This window comes from Aotus nancymaae, unplaced genomic scaffold (assembly GCF_030222135.1).
Source record: "Aotus nancymaae isolate 86718 unplaced genomic scaffold, 86718_ANA_hifiasm-v0.15.2.pri h1tg000020l, whole genome shotgun sequence".
In the NCBI taxonomy this organism is placed as follows: domain Eukaryota; kingdom Metazoa; phylum Chordata; class Mammalia; order Primates; family Aotidae; genus Aotus; species Aotus nancymaae.
The window spans coordinates 9,080,818-9,099,151 of NW_026988432.1; the positions used below are offsets into that span (position 1 = coordinate 9,080,818).

Here is an 18,334-nt window from a genome sequence, read left to right on the forward strand (position 1 = left end):
ATCACCCCACTGTACTCCAGCTTAGGTGACAAAGTAAGACCTGGTCTCAAAAATAAATAAATATTAAAAACGAAACTCTAACTAAAAGTAAATCTAATTAATAACACAGAAAATTGTGAGATTAAACTCTTTTCAATCTTATAAATAAATCATTTGAGGTTTACCTTACTCTCATATTAGTTAAGGTGCAGTTAATATTTTCCATTAGATAGCAGTCAGTATTTCCACAATTTGACCTATTACTGAGAAGCAAAGAAGATTGCTAATATGTACTGTAAATGTTGAGTCATATATCTTTACATCATTTGCTAAGAAATTCCACCTAGAAATTTTTTTCCCAATGTAGAAAATAAGGTATGTACATAAAATAAGTTACAGCAGAGTCACATTGGAAAAAAATACAATGATCTTCATCAAGAGAAGACTTGACTAAATAAATTTACATGGAAGGAAATACATATTACATGTCTTGAAATGCCACCTATGAATACTATAAAACAACACAAAAACTGGTCATGGTGATTCATAAAGCAAAATAGAATATTATTTGCAACAGTGACTACAATTGTGTGTAAGATTACCTAGGCATTTGAAGCCCATACACTAAGGTAATATGTTTCCATGGCAGGGTAAGAGTGGACTTGATTTTTCCCCTTTATTCATTTTTGCGTGGATATTTCCTTATCAAATTTATAATATTCTTAGGAAATCTTTATCTCATCTGTCCTTTAGCCTTCCTGACACTAGTTCTGTAGTGTAGAGAATTAAGCATCATTGCAATTGCTTATGTTACACTCATTGCCTCTTACATACTAGAGACTTAACCTTGTGATTTCAGTTTAGGTTCCTTTTTCTAACAGTTTTGCTTACTATTATACGTTTTATTAGTCTGGTGTTTTGCATCACACTTATTAAAGTGGTCAGTTATTGATATTTTAATGTGGATATATATATGAACCTGCACTATTGTAATAAAATAACAAATTTTGCCATTTATATAATGTAATATATATTCACAGAAAGAACTTTGGTAAAATGATGAAAGACGAATGCTTACCTTCTAACAAATATATTAGATATTTTTGTAAATTTGCTTAGAATAAACTTATCCAAAAAAGAAATTATTTGTTCATTTCTTTAATTAAATCCCAGATTTTCTCCTATGAGCCCAAGTAAATGCTATTGTATTCTCTCTACAGTACAGAGGATACATATCTTATTTTCACTTATTTAAAATATGTTGACCTGTGGGAGTTGAAAAGTTTGTATTTGACGGTTCCAGTTAAACACTAATTGCAAGCTGAAGAATTTGCTACTATTAAATTGAAAAGTTCAGCAATAAAACTAACATAATTTTCTTTCCAATGAGAAATCAAATTGAGGAAATGCTGATAGCTATTTAAAGTAAAATTTTATTTTCATGATTAATATTTTTCCCAACTATCCGAAACAGTGATGACCTTTAATCAGAGAAAAACTGATTACACTACAACTGCAATCAGATAATACAGATTATAATACGCATGTGAATTCATGGTGCTTTGGGTCAGTCTTCTATGGTAATCAATTGATTCAATTATAGGTACAGAATATCATAAACTTTTGTGTGTTAAACATATATTTTAATACACCTATTGCTAGACTTCAAATGTGAAATATACCCAATTACTTCTCCATATGATACTATGATTCCTGAAGATTCTGTGGGAAAACAGCACAAATCCCATTTGCCAGAGAAGTCATAGGACCAGGCCTCCATTCATGCTGGGGAAATGTATTCCTCCCACAGAAAGGAACAGCAAATATTCACACACACACACACACACACACACACACACACAGACACATTCACATACAGTATAATGTAGGCCACTCACTTGGTCACAAATTGTGTTTTTATCTTCATCACTTGAAACTTTTTACCCCCTCACCAAGGTACCTAAGCAACGTTCCAAACACATCATTAGCCTCAAAGTTCAAGAACTCAGTAGTTCTCTGGAGTGCCCACAAATAATATTTAAAAATGTAATTACTTATTGGAAGATTCAACAAGCTAAATATTTTCCTTCAAATAAATTTTGAATGCATCAAAAAATAATTCATGATTATCTTGCATACTGGATCTCCATATATATGTCTGTTCTGGCTCTAGAAATCTATGTACTAAAAAAGCAAGTACACCCCACCACATACACACATGCTTGCCCAATATACTATAGTAAAAGTAGGACAGAAAATTTTCTATAAATTCTTCCACATAGAAAGTGGAAATAGAAAACATTAATGGAATCTACTTGGTAGATGCTGCAAAGGCACCTATGCTGCCATGGGGAATGTTCCTGTATTTGGCCTGGGTTCTGCTCCCTCAAAATAGCTGCCTGGTCTACACTTACTATGGTCCTTGGCTCTGCTCTCTAGATGGTCCTGCTAGTTTTATTAGATACTGTGGCCATATCTTAATTTGCCATTGGAGGACATTCTCTCGCAGGGAGTTGAGAGCATGCTCAGCTGGCTTCATTCCCATGGAAGTTTGAAAGAACAAAGAGTTATGTTAATCTTGAGAATATTAGTCTCTTTTAGCCCAGACTAGAAGCTCACTTACCAGTATAACATTCATTACTAATCTTTTCTTTTCTATTTGATTCTAATACATTTCATAGGTCAATATTCACATCAGTAATCCTTTTAGAAACATTTCTCTGTCTTTGAGCTACTTACAGTTACCTTGAATTCTGAGATGTTCTGGTAGAGTCACAATCTTCTTCTCTTTTCCCTCCACTATTTTGTTCAGCTTAAATAATTCACAGGAAACTAACAGATTTCAGAGCTTTAGCATTAGGTTTGACGGAAACAACTTTGATTGGGTCCTTGTCATAAACTCAATTTTAATAGACATTTTTTGTTAAAATCATCCTAAGTTCTATATTTTAACCTTTTGGAAATGGAAATCATGTGTCTTACAACTCTGGAAGTCACAGAATGATTTAAATTTCTATATTACCTTATATATATTCTTATAAAAGAGAATATATGTATATATATATAAAAGAGTATATATATACATATATATATTCTCTTTGAAAACTGGATAATTCTTTTCTGAGTTCACCTTTTTTAAAGCATTTTCCAAATGTACCAATAGCAAAAAAGTAACATTAGTTCACATCTTTTCTCCTAAAAATCACAAGCTCACTCTGTACACTACTGGCCTTCCAATGTATTATAGGAAACTAATGTATCAAATGTTTCATCACTCCATAGATTCCATGATTTCAGACTTCAATATATTTTCTCACCACCTACTTCTTTTTATTTTAAGAAAGTATTTCTTTTTTAATTTGTATAAATGTAAGAGGTGCAAGTGTAATATTGTTACATGGATATATTGCACAGTGGTGAAATCAGGATTTTCAGTATATCCATCATGGGAATAATGGACATGTTGCCCTTCAAGTAATTTCTTATCATTTACCCTCCTTCCTCCCTGCCTTTCCCAGTCTCTGTTGTCTGTCATTCCATTCTCTACCTCCATGTGTACACATTATTTATCTCCACCTTGTAAGTGAGAATTTGTGGTATTTGTCTTTCTGTGTCTGAGTGCTTTCAGTTAAAATAATAGCCTCTAGTTTCATCTATGATGTTGAAAGACATTATTTCATTCTTGTTCATAGCTCAATAGTATATATCATATTTTCAATCCACTCCTCCACTGATGGGCCCAATCCAGAGGTTGATTCTATATAGCTGCTGTTATGAATAGTGCTGTAATAAACCTACAAGTGCAGGTATCTTTTTGATATATATTTTTTTCCTTTGGGTAAATATCCAGGAGGAGGATTGCTGGATAAAACGGGGATTCTATTTTCAGTTCTTTGAAAAATCTGCATAGTGTTTTCATTAGAGGTTGTTCTGGTATTAGAGCAATGTCATCTATTTTAAGATTAGTTTTTCTTTTACTATTTTAACAACCATACCAGTCAGCTTCAACTAAGTTTCTGTTTTTTTTTTTTTTTTTTTTTTTTTTTTGTAGCAACAAACAATTCCAAATCCCAGTGGCTTCCACCATCAAACATTACTTTTTACCCATATAGATTCCATTTTTGGTCAGCAAAGGCTTAGCTTTATGTCCTCTTAATTTCAGGATCGCTGAGAGAATAATGCATATTTTGGACATGGTGGCCTCAGGACATGAGACATGAGAGAAAAGATGTATTAAAATAAAGAAACACAGCAGAGAGTTGACTCTCAAAGGTTCTGAAGACACTGGTATGCACAGTTCCTTCTCATAAGGCACAGGTAAAGCAAATATCACATGATCAAGCCTGACATTGATGATGTGGGAAATTTAATCCTACATGGAGGAACAAATAATGTTATCCTCCTTAAGACCACGGCTCATTATTTAAATTGCTCAATTACACTGTGAATCAGATCTTTGGGGACTAGCACTTCATTAGTCCACAAACCCCAGAAGAAATTATTTCCTTGCCAATAATTTAGTCCCAGGTGATCTCTTAAAGCTTATATTGACAAAAATATTTATTCACCACTATCACCACCACCCCACCCCCTACAACAAATACTTGCCTGTTAAAATTATTCACAAAAATAATGGCTACAATACAATAAAAACCCTAAAATCACATTCTTGAGCCTTCCTACTATATTCCCCTTCCAACTTACTCTTCCACCATCCAGCCCCACCTCACGTGAATATCGCTACAAGTACATATATTTATATATTCCTAAAAAGAGACATTGCAAGGATGAAATGCCTGCCAAGAGTCACTAGCAAGCACAGACAGTGTGTGAGCCTCATTTGTGGAATGATTGATTTTGTTTTCATGTGATGTTATTACAGAAGAAAATCCAGTTTGCTTGATTGGGATTGTTTTATTAAAAACAAATTCTCAGAATGGGGAGTATGCTTGATTATTAAATTACTCTATGGAAAATAATTCAGCTGTTTATTTATTTTTTATTTCCAACTGTTTTGCATTGTATAACAACAGTCTTTTTAACCAGGGAATTATGGCTTTTGCCTGAATAATTGTCCAACAGGACCAGAGACAGTGACTGGAGCACCATCTGAAAGAATGCTACTGAGGGTGACAGTCCCACAATCATAGTGACATTTGAGACTGTGTTTCTTTTTTTAAAAAAAATAAAAATCTTTGTTGTTTGTAATTGCAGCTGAAATCACCTCCACAGTTGTAACTGTGTGCTAAGATATTACACCGAGATATCTATCTTCCAGGAACTTCTAAAATATTCCATAAACTGTTATTCAGTTGACCTAACACAACAAAATGAAGTACCTTCATTCTTTTGAACATTAAGCAACACTGAAAATAATATATATCATAATAAATAATAACATATATCATACTTTTTTGATATAGATGCTTAAATCTTAAAACACCCAAGTTTTAATGATACTGCACCCATATTTAAACATAACACACACACATACGCACAGGATCACATTGAAGCACTAGTAAATGATATACTATTAGCACCACAAACATGTGCACACTATCTGTGTAATCTTCTTTCTTTCCTTACTGTTTTTAAATTTATTTTAGCCATTAAAATATGAAGACTTATATTCCCATTAATGCCATATGTTAATAAGGGAGACAATCATTTGATGTGCTCTGAAAGACTATATAGAAGCTCCCCAGTACGTGTTCACTAATAAAGTAGTACCTCATCTTCTTTTTGGTTGAGTCCCTGCTTTAGTTCTTCCACTCGTAATCTTAGTTTCTTTACTTCTGCCTCGTTTTGATCCACTCGGTTGTTTGCATGAGTCAGTTCTGCAATCTTTGCCTGGTATTGTCTGCTTAGTTTATAGTAGGCATGTTGAAGGTTCAACAATTCCTTTCAAAGGAAAACAAAAATTACATTGTTTATAGTCTACTCTGATAAAAATCAGAAGAATGGTAACTTCTTTTGACAAAAGAAAAGAACATTTTAGGAAGAAATTAGATGAGCCATCTTCTGCGTTTGGAATTCTACATTTCTGTAATCAAATATTACAATTACGATATGACTATAAATGAAAGATTTCACTAAAATACAATACACTCTTTATGTTGTTTTGTAAATGATCTATTTTGTACCTTATACAAAAGTAGTTTTTATACAACCTTTCCCCAAAAGAAAATTATATAGCCATAAGTAAACAATAAAATAATATAAATGCAAAAAGAGCTGTTTATCCTGTTTATCTACTAACTCAGCAGATGCTAAAAGTTAGTGCACTATATGATTTAATTATTTTTTGAAGAAAATAGGTTTTGTGAGGCTGTAGTCATGTTGTTACCTGCAACCCCTTCTGAAACCACATGCATCAGGCTCAGAAACTTGCAGTAAGGACCCATCATGGATAAGAAATATATTAATCTATCATAAAATGATTAGACTACAAATCAATCTTGTTACAGTAACACCATATACTATATAAATTAACAGGTTACAGTAATTATCCTCAGATTATTAATATTGTTTCTCATTTTTGGTTAAAATTTACAGTGTAAAATTAATAGTACCATCATTATAGAAAACATCTTTATTAAAACTATAAAGAAAAGGGTAACCCCTGGCTCCTTCTAATGTTATAATACTGTAGGAAACCCCAAGGATATTTCTTTGATTTGCTAAAATGTACTGTCATATTACTGTATATACAAAAATCACAAAAAGGCAAACATTAAAAATGCATAGGTAATTATCTTAGGACATCTAGGTAGAAATCGAAAGTGGATTTTTTTCACATCTCAAGCCTTTAGTAACACTGATGAAGAATTCAAGATCCAAAGTAAAAAATAGCATAAAATATTGAAAAATACTGGAAAAAAATGTGGATGTGGTGCTTTTCTTTTAATCATCAAGTAGAGGAAGACTTCCTAAGTATGATCCCAAATCGTGAGATCACAAAATGGTAAATTCAATCATAATAAGTATATAATTTGTATGTAACAAATAAAACATATTCAACTTCTCTCAAATTCGGGGGGCGTCTATTCCAATTTATGTAACATTTTTGACCTAATAAAATTATAGACATTATAGAAAATTATAGTGACTGCCAGGGTTAAGGACAGGGCCGGAGGGGTGTAAGGTTGACGTGAGGGTAGCTATAAAGGGAACCTCGTGGTGAGAATGTTCTTTGTTTTGACTGTGTAGACTTCAGTATCCTAGCTGTGCTATCATATACTTTTTCAGGATAATACCATTGGGAGAAACTATGTAAGGGACCTCCAGATCTCTCTGCATTATTTTATATAACTGCATATGAATCTGTATCAAAAATTAAAAACTTAATTAAAAAATTAAGATATTATTTATCATGTCTTCAGGCTGGCAAAGGCTAAGTGTGGTAAGATAATATACCAGTAAAATGCAGAGAAATATGGATTCATTCATGGAAAAAACTGGTAATTTTTTTATTTAGTTTTATTTTACTTTAGGTTCTGGGGTACATGTGCAGGTCATGTAGGGTTGTTGCCTAGGTGCGTACATAACCAGGTGGTTTGCTGCCCGTATTCCCCCTTCATCTATATCTGGCATTTCTCCCCATGTTATCCCTCCCCACCCTCCTCCTGCCGCTGTCCTTCTCCTATCCCCCCCACTACCCCCAGTGTGTGATGCTTCTCTCCCTGAGTCCATGTGTTCTCATTGTTAAGCACCTGCCTATAAGTGAGAACATGTGTTGTCTGGTTTTCTGTTTTTGTGTCAGTTTGCTGAGAATGATGGTTTCCAGATGCATCCAAGTCCCTACAAAGGATACAAACTCATCGATTTTTATGGCTGCATAGTATTCCATGGTGTATATGTGCCATATTTTCTTTGTCCAGTCTATCATTGATGGGCATTTGGGTTGGTTCCAGGTCTTTGCTATTGTACACAGGACTGCAGTGAACATATGTGTGCATGTGCCTTTATAATAGAATGATTTATAGTCCTTTGGGTATATACCCAGTAATGGTATTGCTGGGTCAAATGGAATTTCTATTTCTAGATCCTTGAGAAATCGCCACACTGTCTTCCACAATGGTTGAACTAATTTACACTCCCACCAACAGTGTAAGAGTGTTTCTATTTCTCCATATTCTCTCCAGCATCTGTTGTCTCCTGATTTTTAAATGATTGCCATTTTAACTAGCATGAGATGATATCTCAATGTGGTTTTGATTTGCATTCTCTAATGGCCAGTGATGATGAACATTTTTTCATATGTTTGTTGGCCTCATATATGTCTTCTTTTGAAAAGTGTCTGTTCATATCCTTCGCCCACTTTTGAATGGGTTTGTTTGTTTGTTTCTTGTATATCTGTTTCAGTTCTTTGTAGATTCTGGATATTAGCCCTTTGTCAGATGGGTAGATTGCAATTTTTTTAAATTAAAAATGCACATAAAGTCAGACCCAGCCATTCTATTTCCAAGAATGTATTCCACAGATATAAGCATAGCTGTGTGAAATGTTGTGATTATAAGAATATTTATTGCAGCATTGTTTTGTTGTTTACAATGAATATTGGAAACTAAATATCCGTGAAATGGGCACGATTAAATTTAAGAAAAATCATGAAATATATAATACAGCAGCCTTTTATATATTGATATAGAGAGATCTTCAAAATGTTAAAGAAAAATGTAAAACTGTGTAAAGTGTATGGTATTAGAAGAAAAAAGCTGATATAAAGCAACTTTTGATCTGACACAATTGATAAGTCACAGGCTCTTGGCGTCTGTGAATTCCAGCATTCCGAAGTCCCAAAGAGGTGGGGTGAGCGTGTGGATGCAAGGCAGGACACAGCAGAGAAAATGCTGGTCCTCACTCTTAGGAAGCCAGGAGTTGGAATGGAAGATGTGGCCCCCTCAGTGCCTACCAACTATTGCCTGTCCCAAGAATGTCCACCTTCTAGTATCCACTGAAAACATGAAGGTCAAATGAAGAAGAGATTTTCAGTTTCTGTCCTGCAAATCTTGCCCATTCCTTCCATAGGAGTCAAAATCACAGCCATTGATATTTAAACCTGAATAATGCCAACAGCCAGCTAGAGACAGATTTGGATTGGGCAGCTAGACAGGGCATTCAAACTGCCTGTCTGGGTAAGCTTGCCCTGTCACTTCAATAGCTTCACAGCAACACTGTCGTTTATGCACCGTCACTGAGTTTTACTGAATTATGCCACACATCACATTTAAAATGCAAACAGATTTCTCATTTCTTCTCTTCAGAATGCAATTTTCAAATGTCAAGTTCTATACATTATTCTTTTACAAAGAAACATGTAATAAGGAGCACAATTCTATTATTTGGAACAACAATGGAACATTTAAAAAAAGATCTTTCTTCTTCTGTCAGACATAAAGTAAAGAATTTGCTGCACCAATAATCCAGAGCTTAATGGAAAAGTTATAACTTTTTAAGATGATGGCTTTCTCTCCGAAATTATGCAACTCGTTACAATTACTTACATACCTTTGTGCTTTAGCAAAATTATTTCTTATATCATTAATGCTGTCACTAGGTTTGTAAAATTTACTTAGAATGATTTAAAAGGCGTAAACAGCCTTCAGTGTTCATATGAGAAAAAAGGAAAGAGGAAGAAATGAACAAACAAATACATGAATGAAGGAAGGAAGGAAAAGCATCTTTGTTCGTCAACACAAATTCCACCCCAGTCATATGCCATTTGTATAAGCAGAGCCCTGGCTTTCATGTTCTATTGCTTGGCCATTTGCTCAGAGAATGTCAACTTATTCTCAGGCCTAGGAGATACATATGTATTTGTCAAAGTATATTTTCAGTAAGTCCTACCCAAAGCAGCAGCAACAGCATCACTTGGGAACTTCCCTCAAGACCTACTGAATCTGAAACTCAGAGCTCGAGTCCAGAAGTTGTGGGTTTAAGAAGTCCTTGAGGTATTTCTGATTCACCATAGTTTGAGAACCATTAGTGTAAGCCAATTCTAGTAAGCTCTCCTCTTGCCAGTGACTATATCAGAAAGGTGGATGTAACCTAGCTGGACAATGAGAAAAGAGAAAAAAGTATCCTTGGGTGGGAAATAATTCTCTAGAAATGTTTATTACTTTAAAATATTCAAGGAACAGCCGGGCGCGGTGGTGCATGCCTGCAATCCCAGCTACTTGGGAGGCTGAGGCAGGAGAATTGTTTGAACCCGGGAGGCTGAGGTTGCAGTGATCCAAGATTGTGCCACTGCACTCCAGCCTCGGCAACAGAGTGAGACTCTGTCTCAAAAAAAATATATATATATGCAAGGAAGAGCCATGCCTTGAGTTACAACAGCAATCTGAGACTTTGGGGGAGTCCTACTTTCACCTGGGGTTGGCAGACCTGGTTTACCCTTGGTATTATTTGTTATGTGAGAAAATATATCTAATTTTATCTAGAGCCAAACTCATAGCTTAACATAGCCTAATTGTGTTTATAGAGTGCCTTTTAATAAAGATAAGAACTGGATTTCACTTTAAGGAGAAAAAACACACTGCTTCCTTAAGACAAAGATTTTTTTAAAAAACAATCTAAATTGATAAAATCAGTTTAATGTGATTTAAAAAAAAATCAGTTTAAAGGCCTTAATGTTTTCCAGGTACCTACACTATGATAAATTCTTCACATGCCTTCTCCCTCTAAATCCACATGACAATCCTGTATTAGAGGTAATATATTTTCTGTTTAGTCTCAGAGAGCTATGCAACTTGCTTATGGACAACCTAACTAAAATTAATCCAACATTTTCATTTTAGCAAAACAATATTACAGAGCTGGCATTCGCCTTGTTATCAGGACTTATCTTTAAGATTTGACAAGTTATTTGATATTTTGATCCATTAATTCACATGCTCTCTATTTTACTTTCAGGGGAAGAGATGGATTTCTTCTTTAATTCTCAAAGCAGGCCAGGCATGGTGGCTTATGCCTGTAATCCCAGTACTTTGGGAGGCTGAGGCAGGTGAATCAACTGAGGTCAAGAGTTTGAGACTAGGCTGCCCAACATGGTGAAACCCTGTCTCTACTAAAAATACAAAAAAAAAAAAAAAAAGCCATTTGGTGGCATGTGCCTGTAGTCCCAGCTACTTCGGAGACTGAGGCAGGGAATTGCTTCAGCACAGGAGATGGAGGCTGCAGTGAGCTGAGATCGCACAACTGCCCTCCAGCCTGGGCAACAGAGCAGGACTTGGTCTCAGAATAAATAAATAATTCTCAGAACTATGGCCTTTGCTATTATCTGTTCGTTTCTGTTAATTTTGTGATAGGAAAGTGATGTGAATCCCCTACACACTTACTTTGTTCTTTCCATACATGTTACAGTAAATAGCAAAAGTATAGAGGCTCACACACTATAATCCCATGAACATGTTAGAAGCTAGAACATGTGAGAACATGAACACTGAAATTGCAATATCCTCTATCACTTGTGGATAGAGGTACAATTGGAAAGCATCCAAAATGAATCCAAATTTGAAGATTTAATGGTTTGCATTTGAAAAGAGAATTAGGTAGATAGTAAATACCCTTATGTACTTTAGAGCAAGCTTATTCTAATATGCTTCAGTGGTAAACAACACATAATTACTATGATGTCAAATATTCATATTTTATTTTGGAAGAGAAAAGTCTCAACAGAAATTAAAATATGTATAAAATATACAGTACTACAGATTACTTGTCTACATGTAATCCTCTGTAAATCTATATGCCTGACAGTACATATAATTCAGAGTTCTTTTATAAGTGGATCTCAATGATGATTTCAGAGTATAATATAGAAAAGAAATACATAGAATATGTTTGTATACATATATTTTTAGTAGAGTAATACAGCATTAGCTTCTCAAATAGATTGAATCAGTTTCTAACTATGTGAAACATCTGATGGAATGCTTTAAATTATATGTATGGGTTATGAACTCATGCATTGGTTTATTTTGTTATATGTAAGGATATTGCTTTCTACTGAGAATTAATTGTACACATGCTACATCAACTATTGAAGATTGAGTTTAGTCATAGCAAGCTGACAAAATTAAAATATATTTTCTTGTACTATAAAATGACATGAGAGGCTGGTAAATAGAAATCAAATCAGTTTATGTGAATCTAATTGAAGGAAAAACAAAATGTCACAAAGAAAATTTAAAAGTATTATTACATGTGTTATTTCCATCCATTCAAATTTTTAAGAAATATATAGTTTACAAATTTCTGCATCTATAATATCAAAGATATGTATTAACAATAGACTGATCTGTAGGTAATATACAATTCACTGTATAACATATGATTCAACTATATTTAAGATAAAGAATATGAAAAAATGGCAATAACTTGCTCATAGTCTGTTGAAGCCTGTTATACACCAACCCACAGGTAATAATGCTATCAACAAGGGCAGATTTTCTCTTCTCAAAAGTTAACTCAGATACACTGGATTATTATCACAATCAAACGCATCTACTTAAATACGTTAAAGAACTCACAATACCATTCACGTTAAACACATTATAATTTTTTGTACTACCTGCATATTTTTAAGATAAATCTCACTATATCAGATTCTTACCTCAGAAAATACAGAAACCAGAGCAACATATATCTTCAACAAGAATAAATTCAATGTTATTAATAAACATTTATGATACTTGGTGACAAATAGTAGGTATAAAATAAGAGCATTTTGTTAGTCTTAATTAGCATATTTAGTGGGTTCACTTAAGATCTTACGTGTTAAATATAGAGTGATTTAGTATTGTCTATAGTGTTGATATAATATCAATCATTCATTCAACAAACATTCACTAAGTGCCTACCATGTGCCGATCGATGACTATGCTATGTATTTTACATATATAAGTGAAAAAGCTAGATATAATCTCTAACCTTGTAAAGCTTAGAATCCAGTAGAGGTAACAGATTATAATCAATCAAATAAGGATATTTGTCAATCGTGAAAATTACTAAAAAAATACTCAGATGAGCTGTTAAGGTAGAGAAGAATTAGTGAGGGGTGGAAGAGAAGCAGGGAAAATCAGGCGACAGGAAGTTTCTGTCCTGTGCCTCTGAGATCTCCCTTCTGTATGGAAGGATGCATTTCACTAGGTGCCGGAAAAACTGTCTCACAACAGCTCTTCAGCTGACAGCTCTTTCCTCTTGGCTGCCGAGAGACTCCTCACCATGTCCACACCTACTTCCTGGAGCAACAATCATTTTTAAGGGATTGTTCCTACCCCAACTTGAGACAGGTCCAAAGGTCCATCCCAGCTTTAGAAGTATCCCAAGGATCAGCTGAGGTCCCATTTATCACAGCCCTCTCAGTCCCACTTCTCCCTCTGACCTGGGCTGCTCGGTTCTCCCATAGCTGATGTACTACCTAGTACACTTCCTGCACGTTGATATCGCAGGATCTGCTTCCCAGGTAACATAGACTTCAGCATCTGGTGTACCTTGCTGTCACCACCCTGCAGAATTAAATTTCCTAGCAACAAGTCCATGGATGGAAAATAGATGATGGAAACTTTACCGAGAAAGTAATGTATAAAATGGTGTGAAGCCACAATATCATATTCTGTAAATTAGTTTGTTTTGGAACCTTATATGTAACAAGGCTTGCATATGTGTAAAGTGAGTATAGTAATAGAAGCCTAAAAGTTTGAAAAACAAATTTTGGAGTATGCCTTTGTATTTATTCAATGCTACAGATAACTAGGCAATTGATCAAAAATATTTGTTGAGCATCCACTAATGTTTTATCCAGTTGGTTATGTCAGCATTCCCAATAATATTGAAGTATTGAGAAAATACAGAAAAACATCAATAAATTTTAACTTATTTCTAAGTTCTACTTTCCCCATCTGTAAACGCACATATAAAAGCAACTTTACAAAATCGTAACTTTAAGTGATATATCATCACTTAAAGTGATGTGTACATCACTTCATGATACATGAATTAAGCATAGCAGGAGACTGACTACCTAGAATAGACTGCTTTGTTTGTTCATTTTGCTCAAATACAATAATAAGCATAGGTATCAGGTCCAGAGTAGACCAAGCAATCTCAGCAAATGCCATCAGGGACTGGGCTCTAATCACCTTACTGCTCTGCTATCCTTAGGTCATGTGTGCACCTTGTCCTTACGCTTGCTATTTTATAATCAAAAAATATCTGCCAAATTTTGCTGGGTAGAGAGCTGAGGAGAAGCAGCAAAGATAAACGTTGTTTCTCCTAGTAAGATTTGTCTGTTTCTTGATAAGACAGCCTCCTGATGCTATATTATAGGGGAAAACATGATAAAGAGAAAAACATTGCACATAAGACTGAAGAGGTTGTGATCATTTAAAGGATATGTACACAAAAGACAAAGCTTAACAAGGTAAGTTTTCTTTTTATTTATTTGAAAAAATCCTAATTTATTCTTTTAAATTATGAGACCATCATATTGTTTCTTGTTATTTGACAACTGCTATTTATTTTTATCATGTTCTAGAGTTAATTTGATAGACCTAAAACACTATCTTTGTGGAAAAACATATTTTGAGACAGATGTCTGGGGGAGTAGATTCTTCTTACCCAGTTTTTTATGGACAGACTTCCATTAGAAAGTGAAAGACAGGAAGATAGCGTTAGATGACAAGATGACATAGAGTTGACCTATTCAAGCGAAAAGGGTATTGCAGGCAGGTGGGAGAAATCTCCTAACAGGTTTTTAAGCATTACATATTGAGGAAAAGGGGGAAGAGAGTCAGATGATTTAGTTGTGGGCAGACAGAGTAAAGATCTTAAAATCCTGGTATAGAGTTTGAATCTAATTGTTTTTCAATGGTTTGGAGAAAGCATGGAAAATAAAAGAAAATACTGATCAAGGGAGTGAAGTATACATCATTTCTAATCTCACTTGAAGAGGTAATGACAGTAACAGTGAACTAATGAAGAGAAAATTATGGTAAAGTTGATTCTGTTATGGTATTTTCATCAGTGATTAACAGGAAAAAGACAAACAAGCAAAAACCAAGAAAATGTTTTATCTTACATGATAAATCCAAGGTTAGAGTGACTTCATGGTTGTTAATTTGGCAGTTCAGTAACCTTGCCAAGGACTGGGATCATATTTCTGTGCTGGGAACTGTGGTAGCCTGCATTATTTTTCACAAACATTTGGCGCTTATCCTGAGAGTATGATTATACAGCCCCTGTCGTTGAAATTGGGCATGGTCATGTGACTATCTTTGACCAAGGAAATACAGGAGAAGGGATGTTGGTCATCTCCAGGCTGTTGAAGAGTACCATTCACCATGTCCTCCTTTTCCTGCCTCTGTACAATTGTATCTGAATGTACACTTGTGGTCCTCTCTCACTTTGTGCCATTGGAAGAACATGTGGAATGGGCAAGAAATAACTGATTTTTTTGAAGCCATTGTGATTTTCTGGTCTATTGCTGCCAACCCAGCTTGTCTGAGCTGATACACTGTTCTCAGTGTTGTTGTTGTTTTTTTAATTGTTTCACTAAGTGTGAAAAAATGTTGCTAGTTTTCCAGGACTTCACTTTTTATTTAAATGGCTAAAGTTGTATCACATGTTAATGTTTAAACCCATGGTTGACCAGGAAAAAACGCCTAGTAAGTAAATTACTCCAATAATTAGGTCTTGGGCCTGAGAATGGAGCCCTTAATAATGAACTGCAAGGGGGCCATAACAGAGGGAAAACATATTAAAAATTACAGTTGTATCAAGAAAGGGAAACTGGACAAGGGGATGGATATTAATCAATTGAGAATGTCCATTTTCTGAGATATCATTTATCCTTTCTTCTTTCCTTCCTTACAGTGTTCCTCATTTCATCCATTCATTCATCCAACTAATATTTACTGTTAATCAGCTATGTAACAATGATAAGCACCAAGGACAGAGATATGAAATTGAGACAGCCGGGTGGGAAGGGGTCCCCAAGGAAACTGCAGCTGGCCAGTGCCCTGTGGTGGAGTCACAGAAGTCCACAACTTTTGCGGGGAGGAGCCTGACCCTTCCTCTTCCTGGGTGAACCTGGAATTTAATCTGCAATGTGGGAAGCACACTAGCAGGGATCTGGCTTTGCAAGAGTCCTTATTTCCTTTTTTCCCCTCTTTGTCCAATAAATCCCATTTTTCTCACCCTTTAAATTGTCTCTGGGTCTAATTCTGAACTAAGAAAATGTCCTACAACAAAATCAACCTGTAATCTAGTTTGCAGAAAGAAACAATAGCAAAAAAAAAAAAAAAAGAATATATAGAATTAGGGCCCTATTCTATATAATGGAGTCCAAATGAAAGGTCCAAACTCCTTTCCCAAGCAATTGTTTAGATTACTTAAACGTCCCTATGTAGTGATTATTGGTTATTTCCTTTGAGTCAGAGAACCAAATGAAAAGTAAAAGAAAAAGGATAAAAAAATAAATACAAAAACTGGCAAAAATAAAGTCACTATATCAGTGTTTAAGTGTAACTGGAGACATTGCAGGAAAAAATTATAGAGCCTAATAAGCCAGATTATATTTATTTTTACATCTAATTTATGTATGTCTTTCTATGCGTGTTATCCTGAGGGTATCTCATGTATCATATGCATATATAAATTAGTTCTTACAATGTAGGCTAAAAAAAAAAATGTGAATTTAGACTTGTTTTCTGATAATAGCATACATTAATCATCAATTAACTCTAAGAATAAAGTTCTATAACAGTAGGAAATACATTTTCATCTACCACATAAAATATCCTTACTCAGTGTGATATTTAAAGATTTCTAAAGAATTGCAAATATGACTATTAATCCTATAGCTAAATCACAACTATAAGTAACAAATATAATTTAACTTTTATGCAGCATTTTGCATCTCTGGAGAACATACAAATATTAAGTTAAAGCATTAATGGTTAGTCACCAAAATTTTAGATGGAATCACAAGTTCTTTTTCTATTTTACAGGCCCTGATGGGGTAGAGAAAGTGAGATAAGTGACTCATACTCAGTGGGAAATGCATTACTCCCACACAGTTTTTCTTAAAGCTGTGCACACTTAGCCAAATAATGCTTTATAACTAAAGTCTCCAGCATTCTCTCTACCCACACTCAGTGTCCTGTAATTGCACAAGTTACAAATGTTCAGAGAAAATACTTTTTGTTGCTGTTGAAAATACTTAATTTCATTTGATAAATCAGCCTTGTAAAACTTGTAAAAACAGGTTCCCCAGGCAATCCCTTGTATATGAAAGTGGTTCTGCACAGAACAAACTCTCCTGATAGACAAAGCTGTTGCTTTTGTTCATAATTCTAGAGAAATAAATAATTTAAAGAAAACAAATGGACATGTATATTGAGTTTTGCAGACCCAATGTCCAAACAATTTCTACTTTATTTTTTTTAAGCAGAAGGGCCAATATAGGTGACAGCAGAGAAGTGCTCAGAAAGACAAATAGAAGTAAAACCGTATTAAGCGTTCATAAAACGAATAGGAAGTAACTCAGATTCCAAGATCAAGAAATACACAGGAAAGTCAACGGAAGATGAAATACAGTAACCCCAAAACTGAAAATATGATAAAAATAATAGAGCAATGGCAAGAAAGATACTCTCACACATTTCATGTTAATTTTCATGACGTTTTGGAGAGAAGATAATTTACCAGAGTACTTCAATAGCTCTTAAATTTCCCATTTCATAACTAGAAAACTGTTCTAAGAAAGCACCAAGATACATAGAAAAGGTTTATGTTCAAAATTACTCAACATTACTTCTAATAACAAATGTAAGAAATCATCTATATGATTGGGGCCTAACTGAATAAACTATAATTAATTCCTAAAGTGGAAGTTTATAAAGCTTTAACATCTGTGGAAATAATTTTGATAATACAAAAATAACAAGGCTAATATAATGGAGAATAAAAAGGCACAACGCACAATTTTATGTCCACAATGATTCTGATTATTTACATATAACTGTACACACAGAAACATAAAATAACATGATATACAAGATACCTACTTTAAATAAAAAATAAGGCTTTCCATGCTGTCCAGCTTTACCTAAGCTCTTAGACCAAAAAGAACAGATTCTTGGTCTTCCCACCTCCCTAAATGAGAAGTCACAAAAAACAGATAAGGTGATGACCACAGGAAAACATAACAGTGGATTCTGTATCTCTTCAGTGCTTTCTACTCCAAGGTGAATAATGGGAAGATTACATGTTCACAAGGAGATGCTGGAGGAGCCTGTTGTTCGGGTCCTCCCCACTTCTCCTGGCAATAGAGTAGGGTTACTGGCCCCCA

The 18,334-nt window shown here is 34.5% G+C and overlaps 1 protein-coding gene across 3 annotated transcripts in view; it reads right to left on the reverse strand.

Moving 5' to 3' along the window:
- The window catches only part of CCDC102B (coiled-coil domain containing 102B), a 356,597-nt gene that overhangs the window by 80,391 nt on the left and 257,872 nt on the right, over positions 1-18,334 (reverse strand). For all 3 annotated transcript variants that reach the window (XR_010343607.1, XM_064379033.1, XM_064379034.1), the window contains exon 9: positions 5,710-5,880. Coding sequence is in view for 2 of the 3 variants with exons in the window: in XM_064379033.1 (XP_064235103.1) it covers positions 5,710-5,880 (171 nt within the window). In the remaining variant the exon portion in view is untranslated. The remainder of the gene's footprint in view (positions 1-5,709; positions 5,881-18,334) is intronic.